Source organism: Canis lupus, chromosome 18 (assembly GCF_003254725.2).
Source record: "Canis lupus dingo isolate Sandy chromosome 18, ASM325472v2, whole genome shotgun sequence".
In the NCBI taxonomy this organism is placed as follows: Eukaryota; Metazoa; Chordata; class Mammalia; order Carnivora; family Canidae; genus Canis; species Canis lupus.
Window position 1 is genome coordinate 17016321 of NC_064260.1, and position 25876 is coordinate 17042196.

At 42.3% G+C, this 25876-nt stretch overlaps 2 protein-coding genes across 14 annotated transcripts in view; one reads left to right on the top strand and one right to left on the bottom strand.

Moving 5' to 3' along the window:
* The window catches only part of ARMC10 (armadillo repeat containing 10), a 25812-nt gene extending 20839 nt beyond the window's left edge, over positions 1 to 4973 (bottom strand). The window contains exon 1 of the mRNA XM_025449551.2: positions 4749 to 4973. Within this exon, the coding sequence (XP_025305336.1) occupies positions 4749 to 4887 (139 nt within the window). The 5' untranslated portion in view covers positions 4888 to 4973. The remainder of the gene's footprint in view (positions 1 to 4748) is intronic.
* A 152-nt stretch (positions 4974 to 5125) lies between these two features.
* FBXL13 (F-box and leucine rich repeat protein 13) overlaps positions 5126 to 25876 on the top strand; it is a 204693-nt gene continuing 183942 nt past the window's right edge. For 10 of the 13 annotated variants that reach the window (XM_049096633.1, XM_049096637.1, XM_049096635.1 and 7 more), the window contains exons 1-3: positions 5328 to 5461; positions 19961 to 20064; positions 20539 to 20629. In XM_049096633.1, coding sequence (XP_048952590.1) covers positions 5387 to 5461; positions 19961 to 20064; positions 20539 to 20629 — 270 coding nt within the window. In that variant the 5' untranslated portion in view covers positions 5328 to 5386. Of the gene's footprint in view, positions 5194 to 5327; positions 5462 to 19960; positions 20065 to 20538; positions 20630 to 25876 lie in introns of those variants that run through there. The other 3 variants (XM_049096636.1, XM_049096634.1, XM_049096640.1) reach the window with 3 other exon arrangements.

The following is a 25876-nucleotide window of genomic DNA, read 5'->3' on the forward strand; positions in this document are numbered from 1 at the left end:
ATTTTACAAAGCCAGTATTACCCTGATACCGAAATCAAAGACACCATAAGAGAGAAATTTACAGGCCAATATCCATGATGAATACCTATGTAAAAAGCCTCAAAATGCTAGCCAACAATACATTAAAAACCTCATACACCATGATTGAATGGAATGTACCCTTCGGATGCAAAGATGGCTCAACAGCTGCAAGTCAATCAGCAGAATATACCACAGTAAGGAGATGAAGGATAAACATCAGGTGATATTCTCAACAGATGTAGAAAAAGCATTTGACAATATCCAACATCCATTCATGGTAAAAACTCTCAACTAAGAGGATGCAGAGGGAATGTCCCTCAATATACTAAAGGCCATAAAGGACAAACCCACAGCTAACATCATACTCAATGGTGAAAAACTGGAAAGATTTTCCTCTAAAATCAAGAACAGGACAAGGATGTCCTCTCTCATCACTTCTAGTCAACATAGTACTGGAAGTCTTGGCTAGAGCATTTAGGCAAGAGAGAGATAACAAACATCCACATCAAAAAGGAAAAAGTAAAATTCTCTGCAAATGACATTATATTAGGTAGTGAAAGCCCTCAAAACTCCATGAAAAAGCTGAGAATAAACAGGTTCAGCAAAGCTGCAGAATACAAACTCAATATAAGAAAGTGAGTTGCATTTCTATACACTAATGACATACCATCAGAAGGAGAAATTAAGAAAAACAATTCCATTTATTTATTTAAAGATTCCATTAATCCATTCATGAGAGACACAGAGAAAGAGAGGCAGAGACACAGGCAGAGGAAGAAGCAGGCTCCATGCAGGGAGCCCAAGGTGGGACTCGATCCCGGGCCTCCAGGATCACGTCCTGAGCTGAAGGCAGTGCCAAACCACTGAGCCACCCAGGCCGCCCCACAATTCCATTTACAATTACATCAAAGAGAACAAAATACCTAGGAATTAATTTAACCAAGGTGGTGTACAGACCTGTACAATGAAAACTGTGACACTGATGAAAGAAATTAAAGACACAAATAAATGGTAAGTTATTCATACTCGTGGATTGGAAGAATATTATTAAAATGTCCATATTACCCAAAGCAACTTAGAGATCCAATGCAATCCCTATCAAAATCCCAATGGCATTTTCACAGAAATAGATCAAACCATCCTAAAATTTGTATGGAACGACAAAAGACCCCAAATGGCCGAAGCAATCTTGAGAACAAAGCTGGAGGCATTATGCTCCCTGATTTCAAAATACATGACAAAGCTACAGTAATTAAAACTGTAGGGTATTGGCATAAAAACAGACACACAGATCAATGGAAGGGATAGCACAGAAATAAACCTATACAAGTATTATCAATTAATTTATGGCAAAGCTGAAGAAATACAATGGGGAAAAGACAGTTTCTTCAGTAAATGGTGCTGGGAAAACTGGAGAGCCACATGTAAAAAAAAAACAAAACAAAAAACAAAAAAACTGGATCACCATCTTAGATCATATACAAAAACCGACTCATACCAAAGCCTTGAACATACGATTTCAAACCATCAAACTCCTTGACAAAGGTCTTTGCGGGATTTTTTAGATTTGACACCAAAACCAAAAGCAACAAAAATAAACAAGTGGACTATATCAAATTTAAAACCTCTGCACAGCAAAGGAAATCATCAATAAAATGAAAAGGCTACCTATGGGAGAAATTTTTCCCATATATCTGATAGGCAGTTAATATCCAAAATATATAAAGAACTCATGCAACTCAACAGAAAAAAACCCACCCAAATAATCATTAATAAGCAGAGAATCTGAATAGCTATTTTTTCCAAAGACATATAAATGGCCAACAGATACATGAAATAGTGCTTAACATCGGTAATCATGTATAAAATGCATATCGAAATCACAATGAGGTTATCACCTCACATCTGTCAGAATGGCTAGTATCAAAAAGATAAGAGATAACAAGCATTGGTGAGGACGTGGAGAAAAGGGAACCCTGCTGCACTGCTGGTGGGAATGTAAATTGGTGCAGCCACTGGACAGTATGGAGGTTTCTCAAAAAATAGATCTACCACACGATCTAGCAATTCTGCTTCTGGGTATTTATTTGAAGAAAAATTGAAAAGACATAGGCATCCCCATGCTCATTGCAGCAGTATTTATAATAGCTAAGACACAGAAACAACCTCACTGATAGATGAAGAAAATGTAGTGTGTGTGTGTGTGTGTGTGTGTGTGTTGTGTGTGTCTATGTGTGTATATATATAGCCCCAAAAAAGAAGGATATCCTATCATTTGCAACAACATGGGGGGTGGACTCTGAGGGCATTATTCTAAGCGAAACAAGTCAGACAGGAAAGAAAAATAAACACTACATAATTTCACTTACCTGTAAAATCTAAAAAAAAAAAGAAAGAAAATGAAAAAAAACCGAACTCAAATACAGATAACAGACTGACTGGGGTTGCCGGGAGGCAAGTGAAGAGGGAGTGTAAAATGGTTGAAGGTGGTGAGAAGTATGGACTTAGCTTAAGATAAATAAGTCTTAGGGATGTAATGCACAGCTTGGTGACAATCAGCAAGTAACACTGTCTTGTATACCTTAAAGTTGCTGAGAGAGTAAAGCTTAAAAGTTTTCATCACCAGCAACAAAAAACCTGGAACTATGTGAGGTGAGGCATGTCACCTGAACTTACCGTGGTGATCATTCTGCAATATGTACAAATACTTGGATCGAATCCAACCAAATATATTTACCTTATATATACTGATATCAAATAAACACATAAACATATATCAAATCATTATGTTGTATGTCACTAATACAATGTTATATGCCAAGTATATCTCAATTAAAACAAAAAAGATCATCTTCTGAAATCTACGGATGCTGCTGCAAAAAAGGGTACTTGTCAAGTCTTCCAAGATAAAGGTGTGCAGCTTCAGGAAGAGGGGACCAGGAGCAGCCTCTTTGTAGGATGCCTGACCTAACGTAACTTAAACTGGTAAAATTAAGCTTAAGAATAAGACTCTGTCAGTGTTCACAAGGTTGAGTCAGTATAAGCAAGAAGGTACCCGAACCCAGAAATCTCTCACACAAAGACAACAAATTAGGCTTTGTAAGTAAAGGTAAATAAAAATCTTGTTTTGAAAATTGCTTTTTGTGACAAAAGGGAAAACAGACTTTTTCCTCACTCTGTTTTCTTAGAGTATTTCCTTGAGTAAACTTACACAGTCGACCCTTGAACAACAAGGGGTTAGGGGTGCCAACCTCTGAGCAGCTGAAAAATCCATGTGTAACTTGGGACTCCCCCCAAACTTGAGTAAGAGCCTGCCATTAACTGGAAGCCTTACTGAAAACAATTAACATATTTGGTATATGTCTTATATACGGTATTCTTACAATAAAATAAACTAGAGAAAAGGCAATGCTAAGAAAAACATAAGGAAAATACACTTACAGAACTGTGCATATATTTATTGAAAAAAAAAAATCTCGTGTAAGTAAACCTGCACAGTTTAAACCCCTGTTGTTCAAACGTCAGCCAGAACTGTAAATCCTCTCTTTGATATAAATGGCATTTAAAAAACTATTTTATTTATTCACGAGAAACACAGAGAGAGAGGCAGAGGAACACGCAGAGGGAGAAGCAGGCTCCATGCAGGGAGCCCCATGGGGGACTTGATCACAGGACCCCGGGGTCATGACCTGAGCTGAAGGCAGGCGCTCCACCACCGAGCCACTCAGGTGCCCCAAATGACTTTTAAAAAGCTAAGTAACCGTCTTGCCAGTTTACATGTAAGAAAGTCATTCTTAGGGGCTTTTGGGGTCATCTATGTGAAATGTAAACATCAAAAGATGGAGCGCAGACCCCTAAGTTTAGCCTTGGCGCCTGGCTCCACGTGGTAACCACCTGCTCATCATAAAGATCCCGAGAAGTCTTATTTTCCTCTGGATCAAGGCAATTAGCTAACAGCGATAGCCACCCCGATTACCAGCGAATTTAGGATGGACTCTGTGTGAATGGTGCTGTCAAGCCCTCTTGAGGACAAGTTCCTGTTTATCTTCAGAACATGCAGAGATGACACGAAACAGACTTTATCCGCCAGATACACGAAGTGAAGACACGTGTGTCTTCTCAATCCCATCAGCTGATCGCCTGTGATGGGCACGGCAATCTGGAGTCGCGCTTATTCAACAATAAAGCTTTAGTTCTTTCCTCCATTTGTAGGGAGGAGTTTCTTGGTTGGCATCCGTGACCCGCACTATCCTAGAACACCCAGCAAATCCTCGGAATCCCGATGCACCACCGGCTTTGGGGCAGCAACCACCCCGGCGCTGGGTCGCGGGGGGTCGCGGAGGGGGCGCCCCCAGCTCCCCGCGCGGGCAGCTGCTTCCATCCGCGGCCCCGGGACCTCCGCAACCTCGTAACCGAACCGCAGGGAGTCCCCGGGCCTCCGCGCCGCGGCGGGGCCCCCTCCCTCCTTCCTCCGGGGCGGCCGCAGGCACCACCGCACCTTCCGCGGCGGGTCCTGACCCTGAGGGGCAACCCACGCGCTTCTGAGAAACCACCCAATCCTCCGCGGGGACGCCGCCCTCAGCCAGGAAAATCCGGGCGTTTTTACCCCGGGATTTTGGACGAGGTGGACGCAGGCGGCAGCTCAGAGCCCCAGCGAGGGGGCCGTCGTCCGTGCCCCCGCCCCCGCCCCCCGCCCCGGCCACCTGCCGGGCACCCCGTGGCCTCACCTGCCGAGCGCGAGGGGCGCAGCCGAAGCCCGCGGGCGCCTCGCCGCCGGCCCCGCGCCAGCTTGTAAATGTAGTAGCAGGCACCGGCCCCGAGGACCAGGCCCGCCGCCACCCAGCCCACGTCCCGGGCGCCGCCCATGCTGCCCTGGGGCCGGGGCGCTGCGCTGGGCCTGGCGCGCGAGGCGGGGAGCCGCGGATCCCGCCGCAGCCCGAGCGCCGGCGCCGGGAGGACACAGGAAATGGGGCCCGAGCCCCGCCTCCCGGAAACGGCCCTGCTGACACGGAGGGACCGCCCACTGCGCCCCGAGCGGCCCGGCGGGGCGGCAGGGGCGGAGCGGGGGCGGGGCCGGAGCGAGGGGGCGGAGCTAGGGCGGAGCTCCGCGAGGAGGCGCAGGGACCGCGCGCACCGAGGGGACTCACTGGGGGACGCGGTCCCCGTCCAGAGGTGGGCTTCCCCTCGCTCCCGCCCGGGCTCGGGCCCGCCTCCACGCCCGGCGGCTCTCCTCGGCTCCCGGCGGCTCGCGGCGGCTCGCGGGGGCGGGGGGCTCCCGGGCCGCGCCCGCCCCGCCCCGCGGTTGCCAGGGCAACGCCGGGACGCGCTAGCGGGCGCGGGGCGCGGAGTCTGGGGGGCCCGGGTCATGGCCTCGCTGCGCACCGCCGACTCCCGGCTGAGGAGCTACTTCAAGGAGAATTACATTCCTCAGGTGTGCGAGGTACTGGAGCCCGCGGCGGCGGCGGCGTTAGAGCAGCGGAGCCCGAAGACGTCCGGGAGGAGGGGCGGGGGTTGGGCCCGGCCGGGAGCCGGGGGGAGAGAGGGCAGGCGGCGCGGCGCCCGGGGCGGACCGGCTCGGAGGCCAGAGCACGGGGCGCGGGGCCCGGGACAGGAACCGCGAGCCCCGCACTTAAGGTCTGGGCAAGAGGCCCGGGGCCGCAGGAGGATGCGCAAGTGGCCGGGAGAGCGAGCGGGCAGCGGCGGGCCCCGGGGGAGGCGGAGCCGGGGGCGCCAGGCGGCAGGCCCCGACCCCACACCCCGACCCTGCCTGACCAGGGGCCCCTCCCCCCGTCGTTACAGCAGGAAGGACTGGAGAGGCCCGGCGGGTTTTGTAGGTTTGGGGATTAGGAAAGCAAGACCCGGTGACTGCCATTTTCTCGACAAATATTTGGTGAGACGTATGCTAAGCCGTGCGTGTTTGCGCGGGTTTGGAGGCTGCAGAAGGGGTCTGAGCAGAGAGACACGTGTGTGGAGACTGAGGGGGAGAGAGGTCTGGGGAAAGAGACGAGGAGAGCCCGGCAGCCCTGAGAGCCCAGCTTGCGAAAGTGACTGCTGTGCACTTGGGAGGGCAGTTCGGTGCAGCCTTTTTGAATGGTTAATTTAAATTTATTAAATGTTGACTACATATAGCCTTTGACCAAACATTTCACTTCTAGGGATCCACTGGAGAGATAGGCTTTCACGTGTATCCAGAAAGCTGTCCGAGGATATTCATTATGGTGAAAATAGTAAATAACTTCTATATGAATAAGGGAATGAGATAGTATATAAAGTATGTGTATACCTTTTGAGAAGAAATGCTCTCCAAGACATAGTTTAAAAGAAGAAGAAAAATGCAAGTTGCCCCAGAAGTGTCTCCTACAATGTAGCTACTGTGATTTCCTTTTTTTTTCTTATTTTAAAGATTTTATTTATTTATTCACGAGAGACTCAGAGAGAGGCAGAGGGAGAAGCAGGCTCCATGCAGGGAGCCGGATGTGGGACTCGATCCTGGGACTCTAGGATCACGCCCTGGGCGGAAGGCAGGCACTAAACCGCTGAGCCACCCAGGGATCCCTACTGTGATTTCCTATGTGTGTGTGTAGCGACGTTTAAGACAATAATAATGCATGCATAGAACATATGCAAAACTATTAATAGCAAATGTTTGGGGGGAATGCTTTTAGGAGAGAACCCTAATTTTCTTTGCTGTGTATACTTGTGTATTGTTTTACTTTTTTTCTGCTGAGTCTCATTCATGTTTTACTTCTACACGATTATATTTCAAAATATGTAGAGAGCATGGCACTCATCTTCCCCAGGGTGTAGTTTTTCTTTCTTTTCTTCTTCTTTTTTTTTTTTTTTAAGATTTTATTTATTTATTCATGACAGACACACACACACACACAGAGGCAGAGACACAGGCAGAGGGAGAAGCAGGCTCCATGCAGGGAGCCCAACGTGGGACTCAATCCCAGGTCTCCAGGATCATACCTCAGGCTGAAGGTGGCACTAAACCGCTGGGCCATCAGAGCTGCCCTGGTTTTCCTTAAGTAGCAGTCAGTAAACCCAATAGAGGTACAGAAATAAGATTGACTTCATCCAGGAGAGGTGTTGGCCAGGCATATAGTGTGGAGGGGCAGCGGGGAAGGAGCTAAGCTTTTTAGGGTACCTGAGTGATGGGCCAAGGGACTGGGTATGAGGTGAGAATGGGACCGGATATGATACATGGGTAGAAAGTGGAGGTTCCTAAGGAGTAAAGAGGATTAGCAGGAGTAACTGAGTGTGGGAGCTGGAAAAATAGGAGGGTAGGGGTCCGAAAGTGGAATATTTGGGTTTAAGATTTAGATCACTCAGAATAGCTGCGATGACCCTGTCTTGGTTGGCTGTGAGATACATAGCAGAAAGTGGGCTCGAGCTGAGGGTCCGGGAGCATCAGAGAAGTGATAGCCTTTCCTCACCTTGCTCTCCACTTCCCATAAGCTGGTAGAGGCATCCCTGGTTCCTCCTTTGGGTGAGAGCACCCTAGCCCACCAGCCTACCACATTGCTTTGCTCCCAGAGAAGGGGAGCCCTCAGAAGTGCCCTTCACTGAAGGCGATATTCTCATGAGCCCTTCCGTCACTTCTGACCACGTTACCAGCGGGGCAAGAGAGCAGGCTTCTGGGAGCCCCGCTCCCTCCTTAGCCTGGTTACCCACTTCCCCTAAAGGACTATCAGGATGAACCCGTTGAGCCTCATATCCCTACACAGCTACTCATCTGACCCGATTCAACAGGACTAGCAATCCTCTAAAACCCATCTTCGGCAAGCTTTGGAATACATACATTTTTTTTTTTTTTTTAAATCAGGACTTCCCTGCATATTTAACCTCGTCTGAATTTCGCCCGCCTATCCTGAATAAAACCTGGATGTCATTTCCCTGCAAACCCCTGCATAGAGGCTGATTTAAAGAAAACAAACAAACCACAAAACACAACCCTGCTTGACTTATTGGGTTACTGATTCTATTGATTGATATTTTCCATCAGTTTTAGAAAATTTTTGATCATTTTCAAATAATGCTTCTACCCAATTCTCCTTTCTCTTTCTGGGACTGCAATCGTAATTATGTTAGTTTTTCCCCACCCCCTGCTCTGTTTTTTCCTTATTTTTCTCTTTGTGCTCAAGTTTGGATATTTTTCATGATTGTCTTCAAATTTATTGATTCTGTTTTATGCTGTGTCCAGGATATTGTTAATAAGTATATCAAATGAATTCTTAATTTCAAACAGTATATTTTTCAGTTTTAGAATATCAGCCGATTCTATTTTACACATTCTGATTAAAATTTTGCCTGTTTTCAGCTATTTTGTCTATCATTTCCTGTTTTCTTTAATATGTTGTCATTTTAAAATCATTGTTAACATGATCAGCTTTGAAGACTCCCAGAATGGGATAATTGTTGAAACTGGGTATGTGCACATAGGGGTTCATTATACTCCTTTACTTTCTGTATGTTTGAAGTTTTCCATAATAAAAAGTTAAAGGATAGTAATGGCTGGCTGTGTTTTCTCATACCGTACGTAGTTAGGGTCTGGCTGGAATGACAGGTGTGATTGGCTGGTCAGTCATTTTCTGTTTGCTCGCTGTATTAGTTACCCATTGCTATGTCATACAACTGGAAAACTTAGTGGCTTAAAACAACAAGAATCATTTTGTTTGTTTAAAAATCTGAATTCTGAAAGGTTTTTCAGGGAGAGCTTGTGTCTGCTTCATGTGGTACCACCTGGAGTGGATAAACAGGGCTTAAAGATCCGCTTTAAAGATGGTGTAAACCTCATTGGTTTAAACAACCAGTGTATTCAGTTTCTCGGACCACAGTGTTTGTGACCATGGTGGGTGGTGGTAGTCATGAGACAAGATGAGATGGGATGTAAGCCAATTTACATCAGGTTGCTGCTTGGAATGCTGGGGCAGAGATATACCATCCCTGGATGTTCCTAGAGAAGCATGTAGCCCTGGGAGCCATTGGTGTTTATCCTGTGTCCACAAGGAAAAATGGTTTTGTGGGCTCCTAAGGGTTTGTACACCCGTCTTAAATACCATTGGATTGTATGTTCAATTCAAGTTCGTCAGGTAACTTCTATTTTTTTGAACAACAAATTAAGGTCTTGACTCCCGCCAGCCTTTTTTTCTTGGGGGCGGCAGGAGTGGTAAGCTAAGGAGGAGGGTACATTGGGCCACTCCATCAGTAAATATTTGCTGGGTATCTACCGTGTGCTAGTAGAAAATGCCCCAATGGCTTTGGCCACTTGCAGCAGTGAATCTGAGGTTGTCTCTAGCCCAAATTTTTCTCCTTCATTCTCTGTGCATTTATCTATTTGGGTGTCCTGCGAAACATTAAAGAAGCAAAAATATAGGTGACGTTGATTTTAATAATATGTTTTATAAAACCAGTCTGTCCAGAATATAGTCATTTCAACAGGGACTCAATATAAAATCACATTAAGCTTTCAAAACCGGGCATGTATTTTACACTTACAGCCCATCTCAATTTGGACTAGCCACGTCTGAAGTGCTCAATAGCCACGTGTAATTAGTAGCTCCTATATTGGACAGTGCGGGTCTAGAACATATTAACGTATTTAATAAGCCAAGGAAAATTACCCTTGACCCAGAAATGATCACTGTCTCCAAGAAGGTTGTTCTTTTCTTTTCTTAAAAAGGAAATTTTATTTATTCATGCATGAGAGACATAGAGAGGCAGAGACACAGGCAGAGAGAGAAGCAGGCTCCACGCAGGGAGCCCAACATGGGACTCAATCCCAGGCCTCCAGGATCCCACCCCAGGCTGAAGGTGGCAGTGGTGCTAAACCACTGAGCCACCGGGGCTGCCCAAGGTTGTTCTTTTCAAGGGCAACCAAGCTTCTGGAACTTCAGAAAAAGCCTGAGTGTCACAGTGAGGGTGGAGAGACTGTCAGACGGCCAGTCATCTTGGTTACCTCCTTCCCAGCGATCAGCGGGGTCACACATGGAACAGCTCTTCTCACATGCACCAAAGGATCTATTTTTGATAGATCCTGGTGTCTGTTTTTGGTGATCTATTTGGTGATCCTGGTGTCTCTTTTTGAATCTAAAAAATAGATTTTATTGTGAAAATGTAAAAGTAATAAGAGCATTCTATCAACTGAATGTTATGTCTCCCCAAATTCATATCTCGAAGCCTAATCTCCCATGTGATGGTATCTGGAGATGGGCCTTTGGGAGGTGATTGATTAAATCATGAGGTGGAGCCTTCATGAATGGCATTAGTACCCTTATAATGGAGGCCTGAGAGACATCCCTCTCCCGTCTATCATGTGAGGACCCTGTGAAAAGACAGCCGTCTGTGAACCAGGAAGCAGCTCTCACCACGCACAGAATCTTCCTGTACTTTGATCCTGAACTTCCCAGCTTCTAGAAATAAATTTCTGTTGTTTATAAGCCACCCAATCGACAATGTTCTGTTATAGCAGCCCGAATAGACTGTTGATGTGGTTTGTTGTTTCAAACCACAAAGCCCTTCTTGTGAAGTGACGAGCACTGGGTGTTATATACAATTGATGAATCACTGAACTCTACCTCTGAAACTAATAATACAGTATGTGAATTAATTGAATTTAAATTAAAAAAAAAAACATCACCACAAGACCCTTTAAGCCCTTAGCTGAGGGGCACCTGGGTAGCTCAGTTGGTTACACATCTGACTCTTGATTTTAGCTCAGGTCATGATCTCAGGGTCAGGGGGTGGAGCAGGGTGCTCCTAGCTGGGTGTGGAGCCTGCTTAAGATTCTCTTTCTTCTTCTCCCCATGCCCCTCCTCCCACCCACTCCGTGGGAACTCTCTTTATCTCTCTCTCTCTCCATCTCACACAAAACATAAAACAAAACAAAAAACCCATAGGTGAGAAGGACTCTAGGGGAGACTTCCAGGGATATGAATGGAGATTCAAGTGGCCTTGCTTCTGTCTTTCTGAATTTCTCATTCTCTAGGGTTGTCTCTCTTTGGGTACGGTTTTATCTACCTCCCTTATCCTATCTAAATGAAGCCTGTCCCACTAAAGGACAAATAAAGTGTATGCAAAATCATAGACGGCTAGTGTCATAGCCTGCTTGGGCTACCATGACACAATACCATTCTATTAGGTGGCTTAAATCACAGAAATTTGTTGTCTCACAGTTCTAGAGGCTGAAAGTCTGAGGTCAGGGTGCTAGCATGGTTGGGTTCTGGTGATGGCACCCATCCTGGCTTGCAGAGGGCTGCCTTCTCACTGTGTCCTCACATGGCAGAGACAGAAAGCAAGCCATCTGGTGACTCTCTTTTTATAACAGTGCTAATTCCATCATGAGGACCCTAGTCTCACAACCTCATCTAACCCTATCTTCCAAAAGCCCCATCACCAATTATCATCACATTGAATACATGAATTTTGAAGCAACGCAATTAGTCCATAACAGCTAGGAGATGTAAGAAAACTTATTTAGTCCTACTGACAAAACAAAATGTAGATGAAATGAATTACTGTTTTCCATCCATCAAATCAACAAAAATTATAATTTTACATTCTCGGTGTCAGCAAGGTAAAATGGACACTCACATTGGTTGTTAATGAGTATAAATTCATAATGCCTTTTTAAAAGGCAGTTTTGAGATAACATATGAAGAGCTTCAAAACACACCTTCTGATTCTATATTCTTGCAATCTATCCTAAGAAAATGGTCAGATGAAGATACATACATGTCATCATTAGTAGTAAAAATTAATATTACATCATATAATTTTTTTAATTTTTAAAATTTTTAAAAAATTTTTGAAAGATTTTATTTATTCATGAGACACACACACACACACACACACACACACACACACACACAGAGGCAGAGAGAGAAGCAGGCTCCGTGCAGGGAGCCTGATGTGGAACTCGATCCCGGGTATCCAGGATCACGCCCTGGGCTGAAGGCAGCGCTAAACCGCTGATCCACCCAGGCTGCCCTATAATTTTTAATAAGGGGAAAAAGTTAGAAACTAAATGGCCAACCATTTAGAAATGATTAAACATTTATAGTACTATTATTTTTGCAGTAGATTATCAATCAACCTCAATGCATGAGTTTTTAAAAAAGATTATATTTATTAGAGACAGAACACAAGCGGGGGTGCGGGGAGGGGCAGAGGGAGAGGGAGAAGCAGACTTCCCCCTGAGCAGGGAGCCTGACTCCAGGTTTGATCCCAGGACCCTGAGATCCTGACCTGAGCCAAGGGCAGATGCTTAACTGACTAAGCCCCCCAGGCCCCCCAGTGCATGATGTTTTAAAGAATTTTGAGCAGAAATGGAAAAATATTCACAACATGATTAGCCAAGAAAAAAAAAAGGCTATACCAAAAAAAAAAAAAAGATATACAATAACAATACATAATCCTAATTGTAATTTATAAAATTATAATTTTAAAACTTAAAAGTATATGCATTGAGGAAAGACTGAAATTAAAATTTTTATTAGAGGTTATTTCAGGTTGGCAGGATGGTGGTTGATTTTTATTTTCTTCTATTTCCTCTGAATTTTCCAAATTGCATAGACCATATACTGTTTTTATAATCAGAAAAAGAAGTTTTCCTATATTAAAAGAAAATACTGAAATGCTGGCCTCAATGTGGGAAAAAATGCTCCCTCTTTTACTTTCTCCATACTATCACCAAATAAACTAGAAAGTAATAAAGAGGGTGGTTCAGTGGTTTAGTGCCACCTTCAGCTCGGGGTGTGATCCTGGAGACTTGGGATCAAGTCTCATGTTGGGCTTCCTGCGTGGAGCCTGCTTCTCCCTCTGCCTGTGTCTCTGCCTCTCTCTCTCTCTATCATGAATAAATAAATAAAATCTTAAAAAAAAAAAAAAAGTAATAAAGCACAGGGAGTGTACAAGTACTTCTTATTGGGAAGCTCTTCTTTCTCGTCCCAGATCCAGCTGGCCGGCCTGTCGCAGGCCTTGTCGCAGGCCTTGTCTGGTCTCCCTGAGATGAGAGCTCTGTTGCCTCTGGCCACTAACCGAGCTCTCCTGGACACCCCGCTTCCTAGGTGGGCCACTCTATCCCACCTAGCACCTTCATCAAACCCTCTCACTCTGGCTCAGTTTCTAGGTTGGTCTGTGTGTGCCTGGGTGCATACAGGTAGATTTCCAAAGGTTTTCTTTTTTGTTTTGTATGAGCAGAAGCCCAGGGTTCTAATGACTCCCATGAGGCTTGCTCTGTGGCTGGAGAAAGGGCTTTGGAAGGAAGAGAGGTCTGCTGCTTCCCTTGACACCCATCGTGCAACATCCCAAAGAATAGCTCCGCTTTTATGTGGATATATTTTCGGATTCCCATGAGCTTGGTTTTATTTTTTTTAAGATTTTTTTTTTCTGTTTAAAAAAAATGATTTTGAAATCACTGTGATTAATAGTGATTAGGAAATAATCTCTTTCTTCATGGTTCATATCCTCATGTTGCAGCAAGCTGGTCTACTTCCCTCAGGGAACACTAGCGTATAATATGCCTTCCACGCAATCTACATGTATTGTTTGTACAAGAGATATAAACATCAAGATATAGAATGGCTGGGTTTTGTCTGTTTTTTTAGACCTTGGCAGCAAGCATTTTTTAAACTTTGATTTTAGGTTTAAAATAAATGAAGTCATTGATCAAATACTTGGAAATATGGGCAATAAAAGATTTACTCCTTATGTACTATTTTAAATTCAGGAAACATATTTTAGAAATTCAAAGTTTAAAAAAAAATGTTTGCATGGGGACACAGAGCCTCACCTAGATAGAACTGTGAGAAAACTGAGCATTGTCTTCTGATTCTTCACTCACTGAGACAGTTCTAAGAACTCTGAAATGCTCATCCCACCACTGTTGAAATCTCCTTCCTTGGATAGATTCCTTGCAAGAGACATTTGTATTTTAAAAGATATTAAGATAGGAGCAATACACAATGAAGCCCTTTTGGTAGAATTTGGTAGAATTTCACAAACACATTGTCAATAATATTTAAAAACCGGTTTCTCTCAATTTTCTGCTAGTCAGTAGTGAGCATACTGTCTACAGACAAGGTTTACCCCTTGGGGATCAGAGATGGGTGAGGTACTATGGGGTACAGTGTCTACCAAATTATTAAACATCTATATATAGTGATTGTCTCTGAGAGCAGAAAAGTGCTCTTCAAATGTTAGCTCGGATTTCGGTTTAACATTTCGTTTGCAAGACATTTCCAGCAGAGGGCGTATTTAAATAACAAATCATGATTTTTAAGTAAAGTTTTCTATTTTTAGAAATATATAACAATTTTTTACTTTATGATCTTTTTGCAGTTTTTATGTCTCTTTTGTGATTGTTTCCAATTTGCATTTTTAAAATATTGCATTTATTTCTACATTATGCAGACTGTCCCTGGGTATTTTCTTTGAGGGACTAACAGCTGCAAATATTTGCCATTGATGCAAGAATCTGGAGTTATGGGAATATAGGGGCAAGAGACAGCCAGCCCTTGTTGGAGAAAAGGAAATGGATAGACTGACTCATTTTATGGGACCTTGGGGCTAGAAGGTTCTGGGTTTTCCCGAGGGTGCTTAGGTTTGCCGAGTTCCCTTAGCCCAGACAGCCTGTTTGCAGATGCAGTTCCAGAGGCAAATTTGGGGAGCACATAAGTAACCAACAAGTATATGACTGTTCTTGCTCCACTAACAATTCACCTGCCCAGGGATTGGAGGTGGCCGTCTCCCCATCAGCCAGGCACCCAGCAGGCATCAGCAGCTACGGTCTTGCTGTCAACTCAGGGCCACTGCGTCTCCTTCTGTGTCCAGTCTGCCTTAAAACCCCTCAGGCTCTGGTTTTGAGCGCGTCTTCCTCTGCCTGGGGTTCCCCTGTGAATGGCTGAAGTCAGCTGACCCTTTTCAATAGTAATCAGTATCCTTTCAGTGATAGGGTTTCGCAAATAAAAATTCGGCACCTTCCATTTAAATGTCAAGAAGACACAGAAATCTTTTTGTTTAAAAATTTTTAATTTACTATAGAAAAAAATCAAGAGGTCCCCTCAAATGATGCAATAGCATGCCAACTCCATTTCTACCATAGATGGGGATGGCAAGCATTTGTGAGATGTCACTTGGGGATTGTTTGGGCGGTGTGGAGGTGGGAAGTGGGGGTAGAAGGACTTTGAATAGAAACTTAAACCTGTGTGTAAGGAAAGAGGTTTCTGTAACTGTGTGATTCTTTTTTTTTTTTTTTTTTTTTTTTTAATGTTACTTATCTATTCATGAGAGAGACAGAGAGAGAGGGAGAGACAGAGGGAGAAGCAGGCTCCCTGTGGGGAGCCCGATGTGGGACTCAATCCTGGGACTCCAGGATCACGCCCTGGGCTGAAGGCAGGTACTTAACATTGCATTTTATTTTTTTTTTATTTTTTTTATTTTTTTTTATTTTTTTATTTATTTATGATAGTTACAGAGAGAGAGAGAGGCAGAGACACAGGCAGAGGGAGAAGCAGGCTCCATGCACCGGGAGCCCGATGTGGGATTCGATCCCGGGTCTCCAGGATCGCGCCCTGGGCCAAAGGCAGGCACCAAACCGCTGCGCCACCCAGGGATCCCATCATTGCATTTTAAAAGCAATCTCATCTAAGAAAGAAGTCAAACAAGGTGAAAACTATATGTTAATTACTCTACCACTTATTTAAAAGAAGAATGTGTTTCTGGGTTTGCATATAATAAAATATTTCCAGGGACGCCTGGGTGGCTCAGTAGTTGAGTGTCTGCCTTTGTCTCAGGACGTGATCCTGGGGCCCCAGGATGGAGACCCACATCCAGCTCCCTGCATGGAGCCTGCTTCTCCCTCTACCTGTGTCTCTGTCTCTGTCTCTCTTTCTCTGTGTCTTTCATGAATAAATAAATAAAATCTTAAAAAAATATGTATTTTCAGATAGATAATGTGAAAAAAAACCCTCAAATTCTGGGGGAAGATACACATGCAGACAATTTTGCCTGACTGTATGCTATGGGCAAGGGAAGAGCTCTGAGTTTATACTTTAAAAACCTACTCACTCTGTAAATTACCTAGAGAAAGACCCTATCTGTAAACCTCTTGCCCATTTCTTGGCACCTGGAAGTTTCTCTCACTGCTGAGGGCCTCGCAAGCCTTTTGTAATCACTTTATCTCTGCACTCATAGAGCAATTAATTTTTGCGTTGCTACAGAGGCCCTTAATATATTTTACTATATTTATTGCATATCTGAAAAGCCAAATAAGACTTGTTCTTATGGTGCCTGGCTGGCTCATTCAGTGAAGCATGTGACTCTTGATCTTGGGGTCATGAATTCAAGCCCTGTGTTGGGTATAGAAATTACTTAGAAATAAAATCTTAAAAGGAAAAAAAAGACTTGCTCTCTTAAGTATTTTATATCTAACCATAGTTCTCATAGACAGTTACTATCTTACCGTTTATATTTAAACTATTGTTCTATCAAATTCTCTCTCCTAATCATTGCCCCCCAGATGCATTTGTCCTTATCTCTTCCATTAGGCTTGTTTTCTTTTTTTTCTTTTTTTTTTTTTTAGATTTTATTTATTTATTCATGATAGTTACACAGAGAGAGACAGAGAGGCAGAGACACAGGCAGAGGGAGAAGCAGGCTCCATGCAGGGAGCCCAACCTGGGACTCGATCCCAGGTCTCCAGGATCGCGCCGGGCCAAAGGCAGGCACCAAACCGCTGCGCCACCCAGGGATCCCTTAGGCTTGGTTTAAAGTCAATCTCTCTGTCATCACACTGGCTTTGAGTGGTACAAGGGAATAGTTTTGAATTTCTTTCTCTTTGTTCAAGTCTTTTCCTCCAATGGAGGTGATAATTAGCAATAGAATAGTGAAAAATAATGATGGCTTGTTATCATTATTATCTATTGAGTACTTGTTTTATGCTACTCAAAATACTTTACAGACATTAGTTCATTTCATTCCTATGATATATGTACCTTTATTATCGCATGGATAGGTAAGGAAACAGGAAAAGGGAAGTAACTTGTTCCACATTAGAAGATTGCAAATCCAGGATATAAACCCAGTGGATTCCACCCACTGGCTCCTTGAAAGATGGGTAGTAGTAGAAAGGAGTAAAAACAATTGTCTTGGGGGCACCTGGGTGATGCATTCAGTTGAGCATCTAGCTCCTGGTTTCAGCTCAGGTGGGTGATCCCAGGGTCATGAGATCAAGCCCCACGTTGGGCTCCATGCTCAGTGCAGAGTCGCTTAAGACTCTCTCTCCCTCTTGCTCTTCCCTCCTCACCCCAAAATAAATAAATAAAATCTTAAAAAAAAAAAGAAACAAGGAACTATTGTCTTAGATAAACCCATGTTTGTCGTCAGACATCTTTCAGAATATTTGAGAAATATTGGGGTCTGAGTTAGACAGCAGAGCCAAAATAAAGTGGAGAATTGCAAAATTATTTTGTGAATTATTAGCTTGAGGGAGCCAATCTCAATTATTAAGTGACGGTCTTTTTTGTCCCTGATTGTGTAAGTTTTTAACCAGGAAACCTAATAGTAATAAAGCCCTAATTGATGTTTTTTGAGAGTCAAAGATTCATCTTGTGGGGATGTTTGCATATTTTGCTTCTGCTTATAAAGACCAAGCTACTGGTTTTATAATTTTTCTTTCCATTAGGGAGAAAACAAAGCTATTGATTCACTAATTACGTTTTCTTATTGGCACATAGCGATGTACTATACACATTAATCTAGAAAGCCTCAACCAATTTTATTTTGCCCAATGGGAAACTGAACAGTGAGATTTCTTATGCAGAAAGGGAACATTTGAACTATGCTATTCCACAAGCCTTTATTAGTGTTCCAGAGGCTTATCCTTTCGAATTGATTTGACTTTTCAGGAAAAGTAGTTTTCTACTCTGTTGGAACTTAGAAATGTAAAAAAATAAATCATTTCTCATATTCATTAATCAGATCCCAACTTTCTTTAAAAAAATGCTGAGCTCCCTTTGGGCACTAGTCCTCAGACTTTAGTGTATAGGAATCACCTGGGGAGCTCATCAAAATGCAGCTCCCTAGGCCCCATCTTCAGAGACCTGTTCACCTCCCAGGTGATTTTGATGCAGGTGTCTTCAGGGTGCCAGAGTAGAAGGAAGGATTGGTGACAAGTGGGGAATAGAGGAACTCAGTATCCTGGGGACTCGGGCACTAAAGTACCAGAAAGCAGAAGGGCCTTTGGTCAGGGCTATTCAGGGAGCTGTCTGAAGTCTGGCCTCCAGGTCACAGAAGACTTCAGGCCTTAGGTAACAGAATACTGTTTACATCTATCTTGCAACTGTGGTGAGAATCCTGACCTCCTGCTCAGTTATAGTCTCTAGGTCTGGGGGAGAAAGAAGTCAGTCTGCAGATGGCCGAAGGCTCACTGTGAACATCTGGGGTGGGGGGAAGTCATTGCTGGAGAAGGAGAGACATCTAGGTCTGATCACTTTACCATAGTCTGGAGGGCTGGGTTCTCAGCCCGTAAGCACACTAGAAAGGGGACATGAAACTAATTGCAAAGGGAGAAATATGTTGTGCAGGGTCCAATCAAGGGAAATTATCCTCTTTTTTTTTTTTTTTCCATTTGGAATAACACTATGAGAACTGCTGAGAGTCTAAGACAGGATCCCCAGGCCTGGATCTGCTGACACTTGGTCCATGGAGGTGGGAAGAAGTCTGTATGACTCAAGGGGTGGAATTATTTTATTCACAAGAGAGTGAGTAGAAAAACAGCCAGCAAGAATAGGCCCTCTGTAAAAGAAGGGCCTGTTCACTTCCACCCCCAGTCCAGCCCCCATACACCCTAGACCCTGCCAGCAGACAGTGAATCAAAAATGCAAGAGAAATGTCTAAGGATGATTCCAGGCGGTTTCTGTGGGAGGTGTGCTGTTAACCTGTTCTCTGTCTCACACGAAGAAATATTAAATGATTCTCTAGGTCTCACCAATACTTTTTACAAGAAGTTTCTCCTTGTGGGAAAACTCATAGAAGAAAATAAGATAGCCGCAGCTTTCTGCATTCATAAATAAATGTGCTTTACACATCCAGATCCAACAAGTTAATTGTTTCCCATGTTTGTGAACTATGCTACAAGTTTTCTTTCTTTTAAGTTTTATTTATTTAAGTAATCTCTACACTCAACGTGAGGCTTGAACTCACAACTCCAAAATCAAGAGTTGCATGATCTTCCAACTAAGCCAGCCAGGAGCAACATGTGCTATAATTTTTCAAATATATGCTCTACAGCTGTTGTGAATGATAAAATACAAATACATGTTTAAAAAAATTTCTTGAACCCACAGTAGATTTTGAGGTGGATTTTCTCAATCACTTTTGTGGTGGGTCCAAAGAGTTTTTTGACTTTAAAAGACAGTCTTAAACCTAAAAAGGGTAGAAACCACTCATCAAAAGTATCACAATTATGTCTTCAATTTGACTACAAAGTACTGCTCACATAATATAAAACACTGAGCAGCAGCTCCCTTGTGTCATTTACAATGGATTTTTCTTTAAATAGTAAAGGTAAACAACATTTCAGTTTGCCTATAACAAAATATTAACACTGGATAAAAAGAGGGGGTATCTAGAAGGTATGTCAACTTTAAAAAGTGTCACATTATTTGACTTTGTACTTGGCTTTTTGTTTTTATTTTAAAGATTTTATGTATTCATGAGAGACACAGAGGGAGAGAGGCAGAGACATAGGCAGAGCAAGAAGCAGTATGGGACTCAATCCCAGGACCCTGGGATCATGACCTGACCCGAAGGTGGATGCTCAACCACTGAGCCACCCGGGTGCCCCTCGACTTTGTACTTGTCTGAGAGAAGTCTATCTGTTGTTTAGGAAGAACATGCAAATCCAGAAAGATTGAGTTTATTTCATTTTCCCTAGGCTCTGTTATGTGGTCTACTTATTACATGTCCTGAGGATCCGCTGAAGTATTTACAGAAAATGATCATTACTATCATGGAAAGTGGTCTTGAAAGTCTTCTTTGGTAAGTACTCTTTTGCTTTATGGTAGGGAGATATTTTATTTTCAAGGTAACGCACCCATTGTACAGTACCAAAAAAGGTCTTGTCAATGAATGTTTCCAGTCTCAAGATGGTTAAAGAATCCCTCCACAGGCTTTTAAGTCCCAAAGACTTCAAGAAGAACAATTTCCCCGCTGGTTTTTAACTTGAGAAATGTAGCCCTCTCTCATCAATAATGTGCTCATTTGGCAGATATTTCAAGTTGAGGATGAGGAAAGGGAGGCATACTGTCTTGGGGAGCACAAGCAAAATCTTGAGGGGGTATTTTGAAAAAGCCCTGTAGGTGATTTTGATATGCCTCTCCCAAGGGGGAGTTTCTGTTCCTACTCCTTCCTTACACTCCACCCATAGAATCATGGATTTCAATCGCTGATTTAATTATGGAACTAAGTACTATGAAATGAAATGTTTGGCCATGTTTTATGATTTCATTGAAGGGATATGTGCATCGATCCATCAATGAAGCCAAAAATTCGGAGGTTGTCTGAAACTTACATGGAACAACTTTTTGGACTGGATGATCAGCTGGTCAGTATTAATAATCAAACATTTTAAAATATACATCTCAAATTTTGATGGAAATTCTCAAATAGATACTTGATTTTATGAGATATACGGGGTCAAACTGTTTTGGAATGCGGGACACTCAGAAGCCCAAAGGAACATTCTTCTCTCTCTCATTCTCTTTCTCTTTCTCTCTCTCTCTCTCTCTCTCTCTCACACACACACACACACACACACGCACGTGTGTATGCACAGAGCCACATTCATAGCAACCTCCCCAAATTTCCAAGAGGCATTTACCAGGGATTTAATCTTCCTCTTCTGATAAAATCTTTCTATTATATTTTCCCCTTTCCTCTTTCTCCTTCTCCTCCTCTCTTGTATCTTTATAATGATAAAAACAGCATTATAGAAAGCATCAAAGGAGGATATGTTCTTTCCTTTCTAATCTACTTCCTTCTGTACTCTGTCCCTTCTCTGTTCTCTTTGCCATCCACCCCCGCCGCCCCCCCCCCCCGGGATTATGCTTATAAAGATATGGCCAGACATTAGTGAAATCTAACTTAAAAGCCAGACCCGATTGTTAATGAAAGCAGTGACCAGCTCCAACAGCTGGTTTTGATCCTGTAAGGAGGGCAAGGAAGTAATTCAGGACGTGGAGACTTTTAGAACAAAGACTGTATCTGAGAGAAGCTAAAATAGCAAAAAGCATTTTTTGGGGAGAGAAATACCAACACAAATTACATGTGTGTGGAACCACGTGTGATACCTCTAGATCCCAGGCTGATGTCTTGGTCAGTGTAGGCAGGTCTCGGGAGTTACTGGTAATGTTGGGCACTGAAACGTGCAATCAAAGCCTCAGTCAAGGTGGATGCTGGGAGCCAGGATCAACCTGAAGCTTCATTTGGAAGGCCCGGTGGAGGGTAACACTGAATCCTAATTGGTGGTCTGCAAGAGAGAGACAGGAATAGAGGGATAGGATATTTCTGCTAAGACTGGGATGATTCAGAGAACCAGGGCACTGGGAAGAACCCACATGTTGAATCTTAGTTGATCTGCATCATGGTGTGTGGGTGTCTTAATGCCTTAACTTTATCAGCCATAGAACTTTTTCTACTATCAAGCATAGATATCTGCAAACTGTGTTCTTGGAGATGTTAGGGGAGCCACCTCAGGAGCTGAGACCCAGGGGATGGGATTCTAGGTCTCTCATCCCCACCTCACACTCTAGAATCATTCCACTTTGACTATGTCATATGAAAAAAGTTTAAACATCTCTGATATCAGATATGAAAATTATTAAAAACCTGGGATAAGAGAGGTAGAGGGATAAACCTCACTGTCAATATTTTGAAAATGATTTTATAGAATATAACCAAATTATGTCCGATGTCCAGCTAGAAGCCTGTAGAAAATTTTTTAGAGAATTGCACAGAATTCTGAGACACCATAGCTACGTCAAGCCTGAAGTTTTATTAGAAATGGAATTTTCGGGATCCCTGGGTGGCGCAGCGGTTTGGCGCCTGCCTTTGGCCCAGGGCGCGATCCTGGAGACCCGGGATCGAGTCCCGCGTCAGGCTCCCGGTGCATGGAGCCTGCTTCTCCCTCTGCCTGTGTCTCTGCCTCTCTCTCACTCTCTCTGTGACTATCATAAATAAAAATTAAAAAAAAAAAATTAAAAAAAAAAAGAAATGGAATTTTCAGAGATATTTCATGATGTTTAAAGTGCAAAGGAAAAACTACGGGAAGCTCATCCAGACTTAGAAAGGAGTTTGATAACTCACCAAGGTATAGAAAAGATGCCCGCTTCATATTATAAGGTAGGAAAAACACACTAGATGTGACTTCATGAAAGGTAACTCTCTAGGTGCCTAGGATTGCTTAGTTAGAGGGCTCAGCCAAGGCTGAATATATATTAATTTATTTCTCCTTCACCCTCAGAGGAAAATGAAAAAAAATTTTTTTACAAAGAATAAGGCACTTCAATCCTTAAAGTTTCCAATTATTTTCAATTAGAGTATACTAAATAAATAACAGCTTTGCTTCCCCCCCACCATTTTTCTTTTTCATATAGTTTCTTATATAGCTACAATTGCTGGTAAGAGATCACAAACAATTGTGATTTTTCCCATTATTAAGATTGTTTTGTATGGTTTCAGCTTGCAGTCATTTTTACAGTTTGTCATGACACTGGCCTGCAAAGACTGCTTGTATATGCCTATTTATAACTATGTATTTGTTTCTGTTTGTGAAAACAGAGAAGATTGAATATAGGAAACTGTGAGTAAGCCACATAGTTACAGAAAAGTAGGCACTGCTCTCATAATAGCAAATAGACATTTTAACTGTGTGTTCCAAGATCAAAGAATCCACCACTGTCAGGAGGAAACTAACTTCACAGACTTGATTCTCATTGCTTAGGAAATGAAATCTCCAGATGGGTACTGATTGCAAGAAGAAAAGGCATTTTAAAAATCTTTTTATCTTAGAAAAATTTAAACATAACATGCAAGTAGAACACCATAATGATCCCCCATCATCAGCTTAAACAATAATCAACATTTTGCCAATCTTGTTAATTATTCTCCCCTTGCATTTTTTTTTCTGAAGTATTGGAAAGCAAACCCCAGGAATTATATTCTTTTACCAGTAAACACATCAATGTACATCTCTAACAAAAAATGACACTTTTAGAGAACATAGCATAGTGCCATTTTCTATGTAATGAAATTAGCAATAATTCCTGAGCATCAATCACATAGGGCTGATTATTTTTCAGGTATATATATATTCTATATTTAGTCCATATTTGAGTTTCCCAAATTGTCTCAAAAATGCCCTTTTTCCACATGGCTCTGTCAAATCGAAATCCATGCAGGGTCCACATTGCCCTTGGGTGTCTGATCTAATGCTACTTGTAACTCACCTACTATCTTATTTCCCATTCTACTTCTTTATTGAGAAAGACATCATTTATCTTGTAAAATGTCCCACATTCTCATTGTTTCCTCTGGCATCATTTTGTTTACTCTGTTTCTTGTATTTCTTTCAAGTTTGTCGTTAGATCTACAAACTTGATATTCAGGGTTTTTTTCCTCTTTTTTTTTTTTTTTTTCCTCTTGGTGACAGGAATAACTGCAGAGGGGGTGTTATGTTTTTCCTAGTGCATCAGATGGGGGGGGACACCCAGTAGTCTGCTCAACCTACTTTTTTTTTCCTCAACCCAGTTTTTATGAATCTTGATCCCTATAGACAGTAATGTCATTGCTTATTAATTTCATCTTATAATGCACATGCAACAGTTTTGGAATAACAGTACTATAGGACCACTAACAATAAAACCACTGAATGCAGGGGCACCTGGGTGGCTCAGTCAGTTAAGGTCTGCCTTCAGCTCAGGTCATGATCCAAGGGTACTGGGATTGAGCCCTGCATGGACTCCTTGCTCAGTAGGGAGTCTGCTTCTCTCTCTTCTTCTGCCTCTCCCCCCCACTTGTACTTTCTCTTTCAAAATAAATAAAATCTTTAAGAACAAAAAAATCACTGAATACAGTTTAAGAGAGGTATGCAAGTCAAAAAAATTATACAATTCTCTTTGTCCTGAACATGTATATATCCTACCAAATATTTTCAGTCAGAATAATACTTTTTTTGCTACCCAAAGTAATTCTTTCTTTATGCCGATGGTCATCCTTTTTTCTCTTTGCTTTTGTATGTATAATATTACATGACAGCAGAAGCAAAGCAATAAAATGAGTGTTCAGAGAAGTATTGCTTCTATTTCTACCTTCCTTTCCTCCCTATCCCATCCCTTTTCTTAAGTATCCAGTTTTAGTAGTTTTTAGTTTATCTCTTTAATTTTTCCATTGTTTCTTTTTTTAAAAAATTAGTTATTTATTTATTCATGAGAGACACAGAGGCAGAGACATAGGCGGAGGGAGAAGCAGGCTTCCTGTGGGGAGCCTGATGCAGAACTTGATCTCAGGCCCCCAGGATCACAACCTGAGCCAAAGACAGGCGCTCAACCTCTGAGCCACCCAGATGTCCCATCCATTGTTTATCTTTGAAAAACATGAGCGAATACACTGTATTCTCTGCCCCTTCAACTTCTTACATTGAAGTAGTAGACTATGTGTAGCCTTCTGCTTCTTGCTTTTCTCACTTAATAGGTACTAGAGTGCTCCCTTTTAAAACAATGTTATTGTAGGGAGAGCTGTGTAACAAAACCATAAATTATAAATGAAAGGTATCCACTTAAAAGTCTTGCTGGTGTAACAAAGTTTAACTATGAAGAGGAGGGGCACTGCATGGCTCAGCAGTAGAGCATTGCCTTTGGCTCTGGTGGTGATCCTGGGGTCCTGGATTTGAGTCCCACATTGGGCTCCCTGCATGGAGCCTGCTCCTCCTTCTGCCTGTGTCTCTGCCTCTCTCTCTGTGTCTCTCATGAATAGATAAAATCTTAAAAAAAAAAAAAAGAACTATGAAAAGGAAACTTAACCATATGACCCCAGTGGCTAGGGTTTAATCATTTGAGAGAGGCAGGCAGATCGATTTCCCCAAACAAGAATCCATTGGTCAATAACCATATTCTGTATCCTGGCTGATTTGCAAAAATATCCTTTTTCTTTTAAAATTTGGTAGATTACTCTTTTCTGAAAAGGAATCAAACTGAGTATTACAGTAACCTGGGAGGAATAGAAATAAGGTGAGAAATAATGAAGATATGAACTGGATTCATATTGTTTACATTATAAATTTTAGTGTAAAGTAAGTAGTAATAACTGATGATAGGGCATTTTTGTATGCTTGCCCACTACATATGGCATTTGAGTGTTCTAAACATTTTCGTAAATTTTAAATTTTAATTAAATAGTTTCAGGGAATTTACTTAAAATTTGTAATAAACATTTACATGTTTAAGGAAATTGATTTTTCAAAGTTGTTTTCATTTAAACATGTGTTCATTAAATAGAGCTGTAAAATAAAAATAGCAGTTAGTTTGTCTCTAGGCCCAAGAGCCCCTTGGGCATTCAAGACTCTTTCAATAATTTGCAGAAGATAGAAAAAAATAAGAAAATCACTTATCATGAGAAATCCAACACTTTGTACCACATCTTGGTGCTATTATAGACACTGCTCACTTTTGCATTTTTTTTTTTTACTTTTGCATTAAAGACATTGTTTCTTCTTAGTACTTTTGTTATTACTTTTAACTTTTTTATTTATTTATTTTTTAATTTATTTATTCATGAGAGGCAGAGACACAGGCAG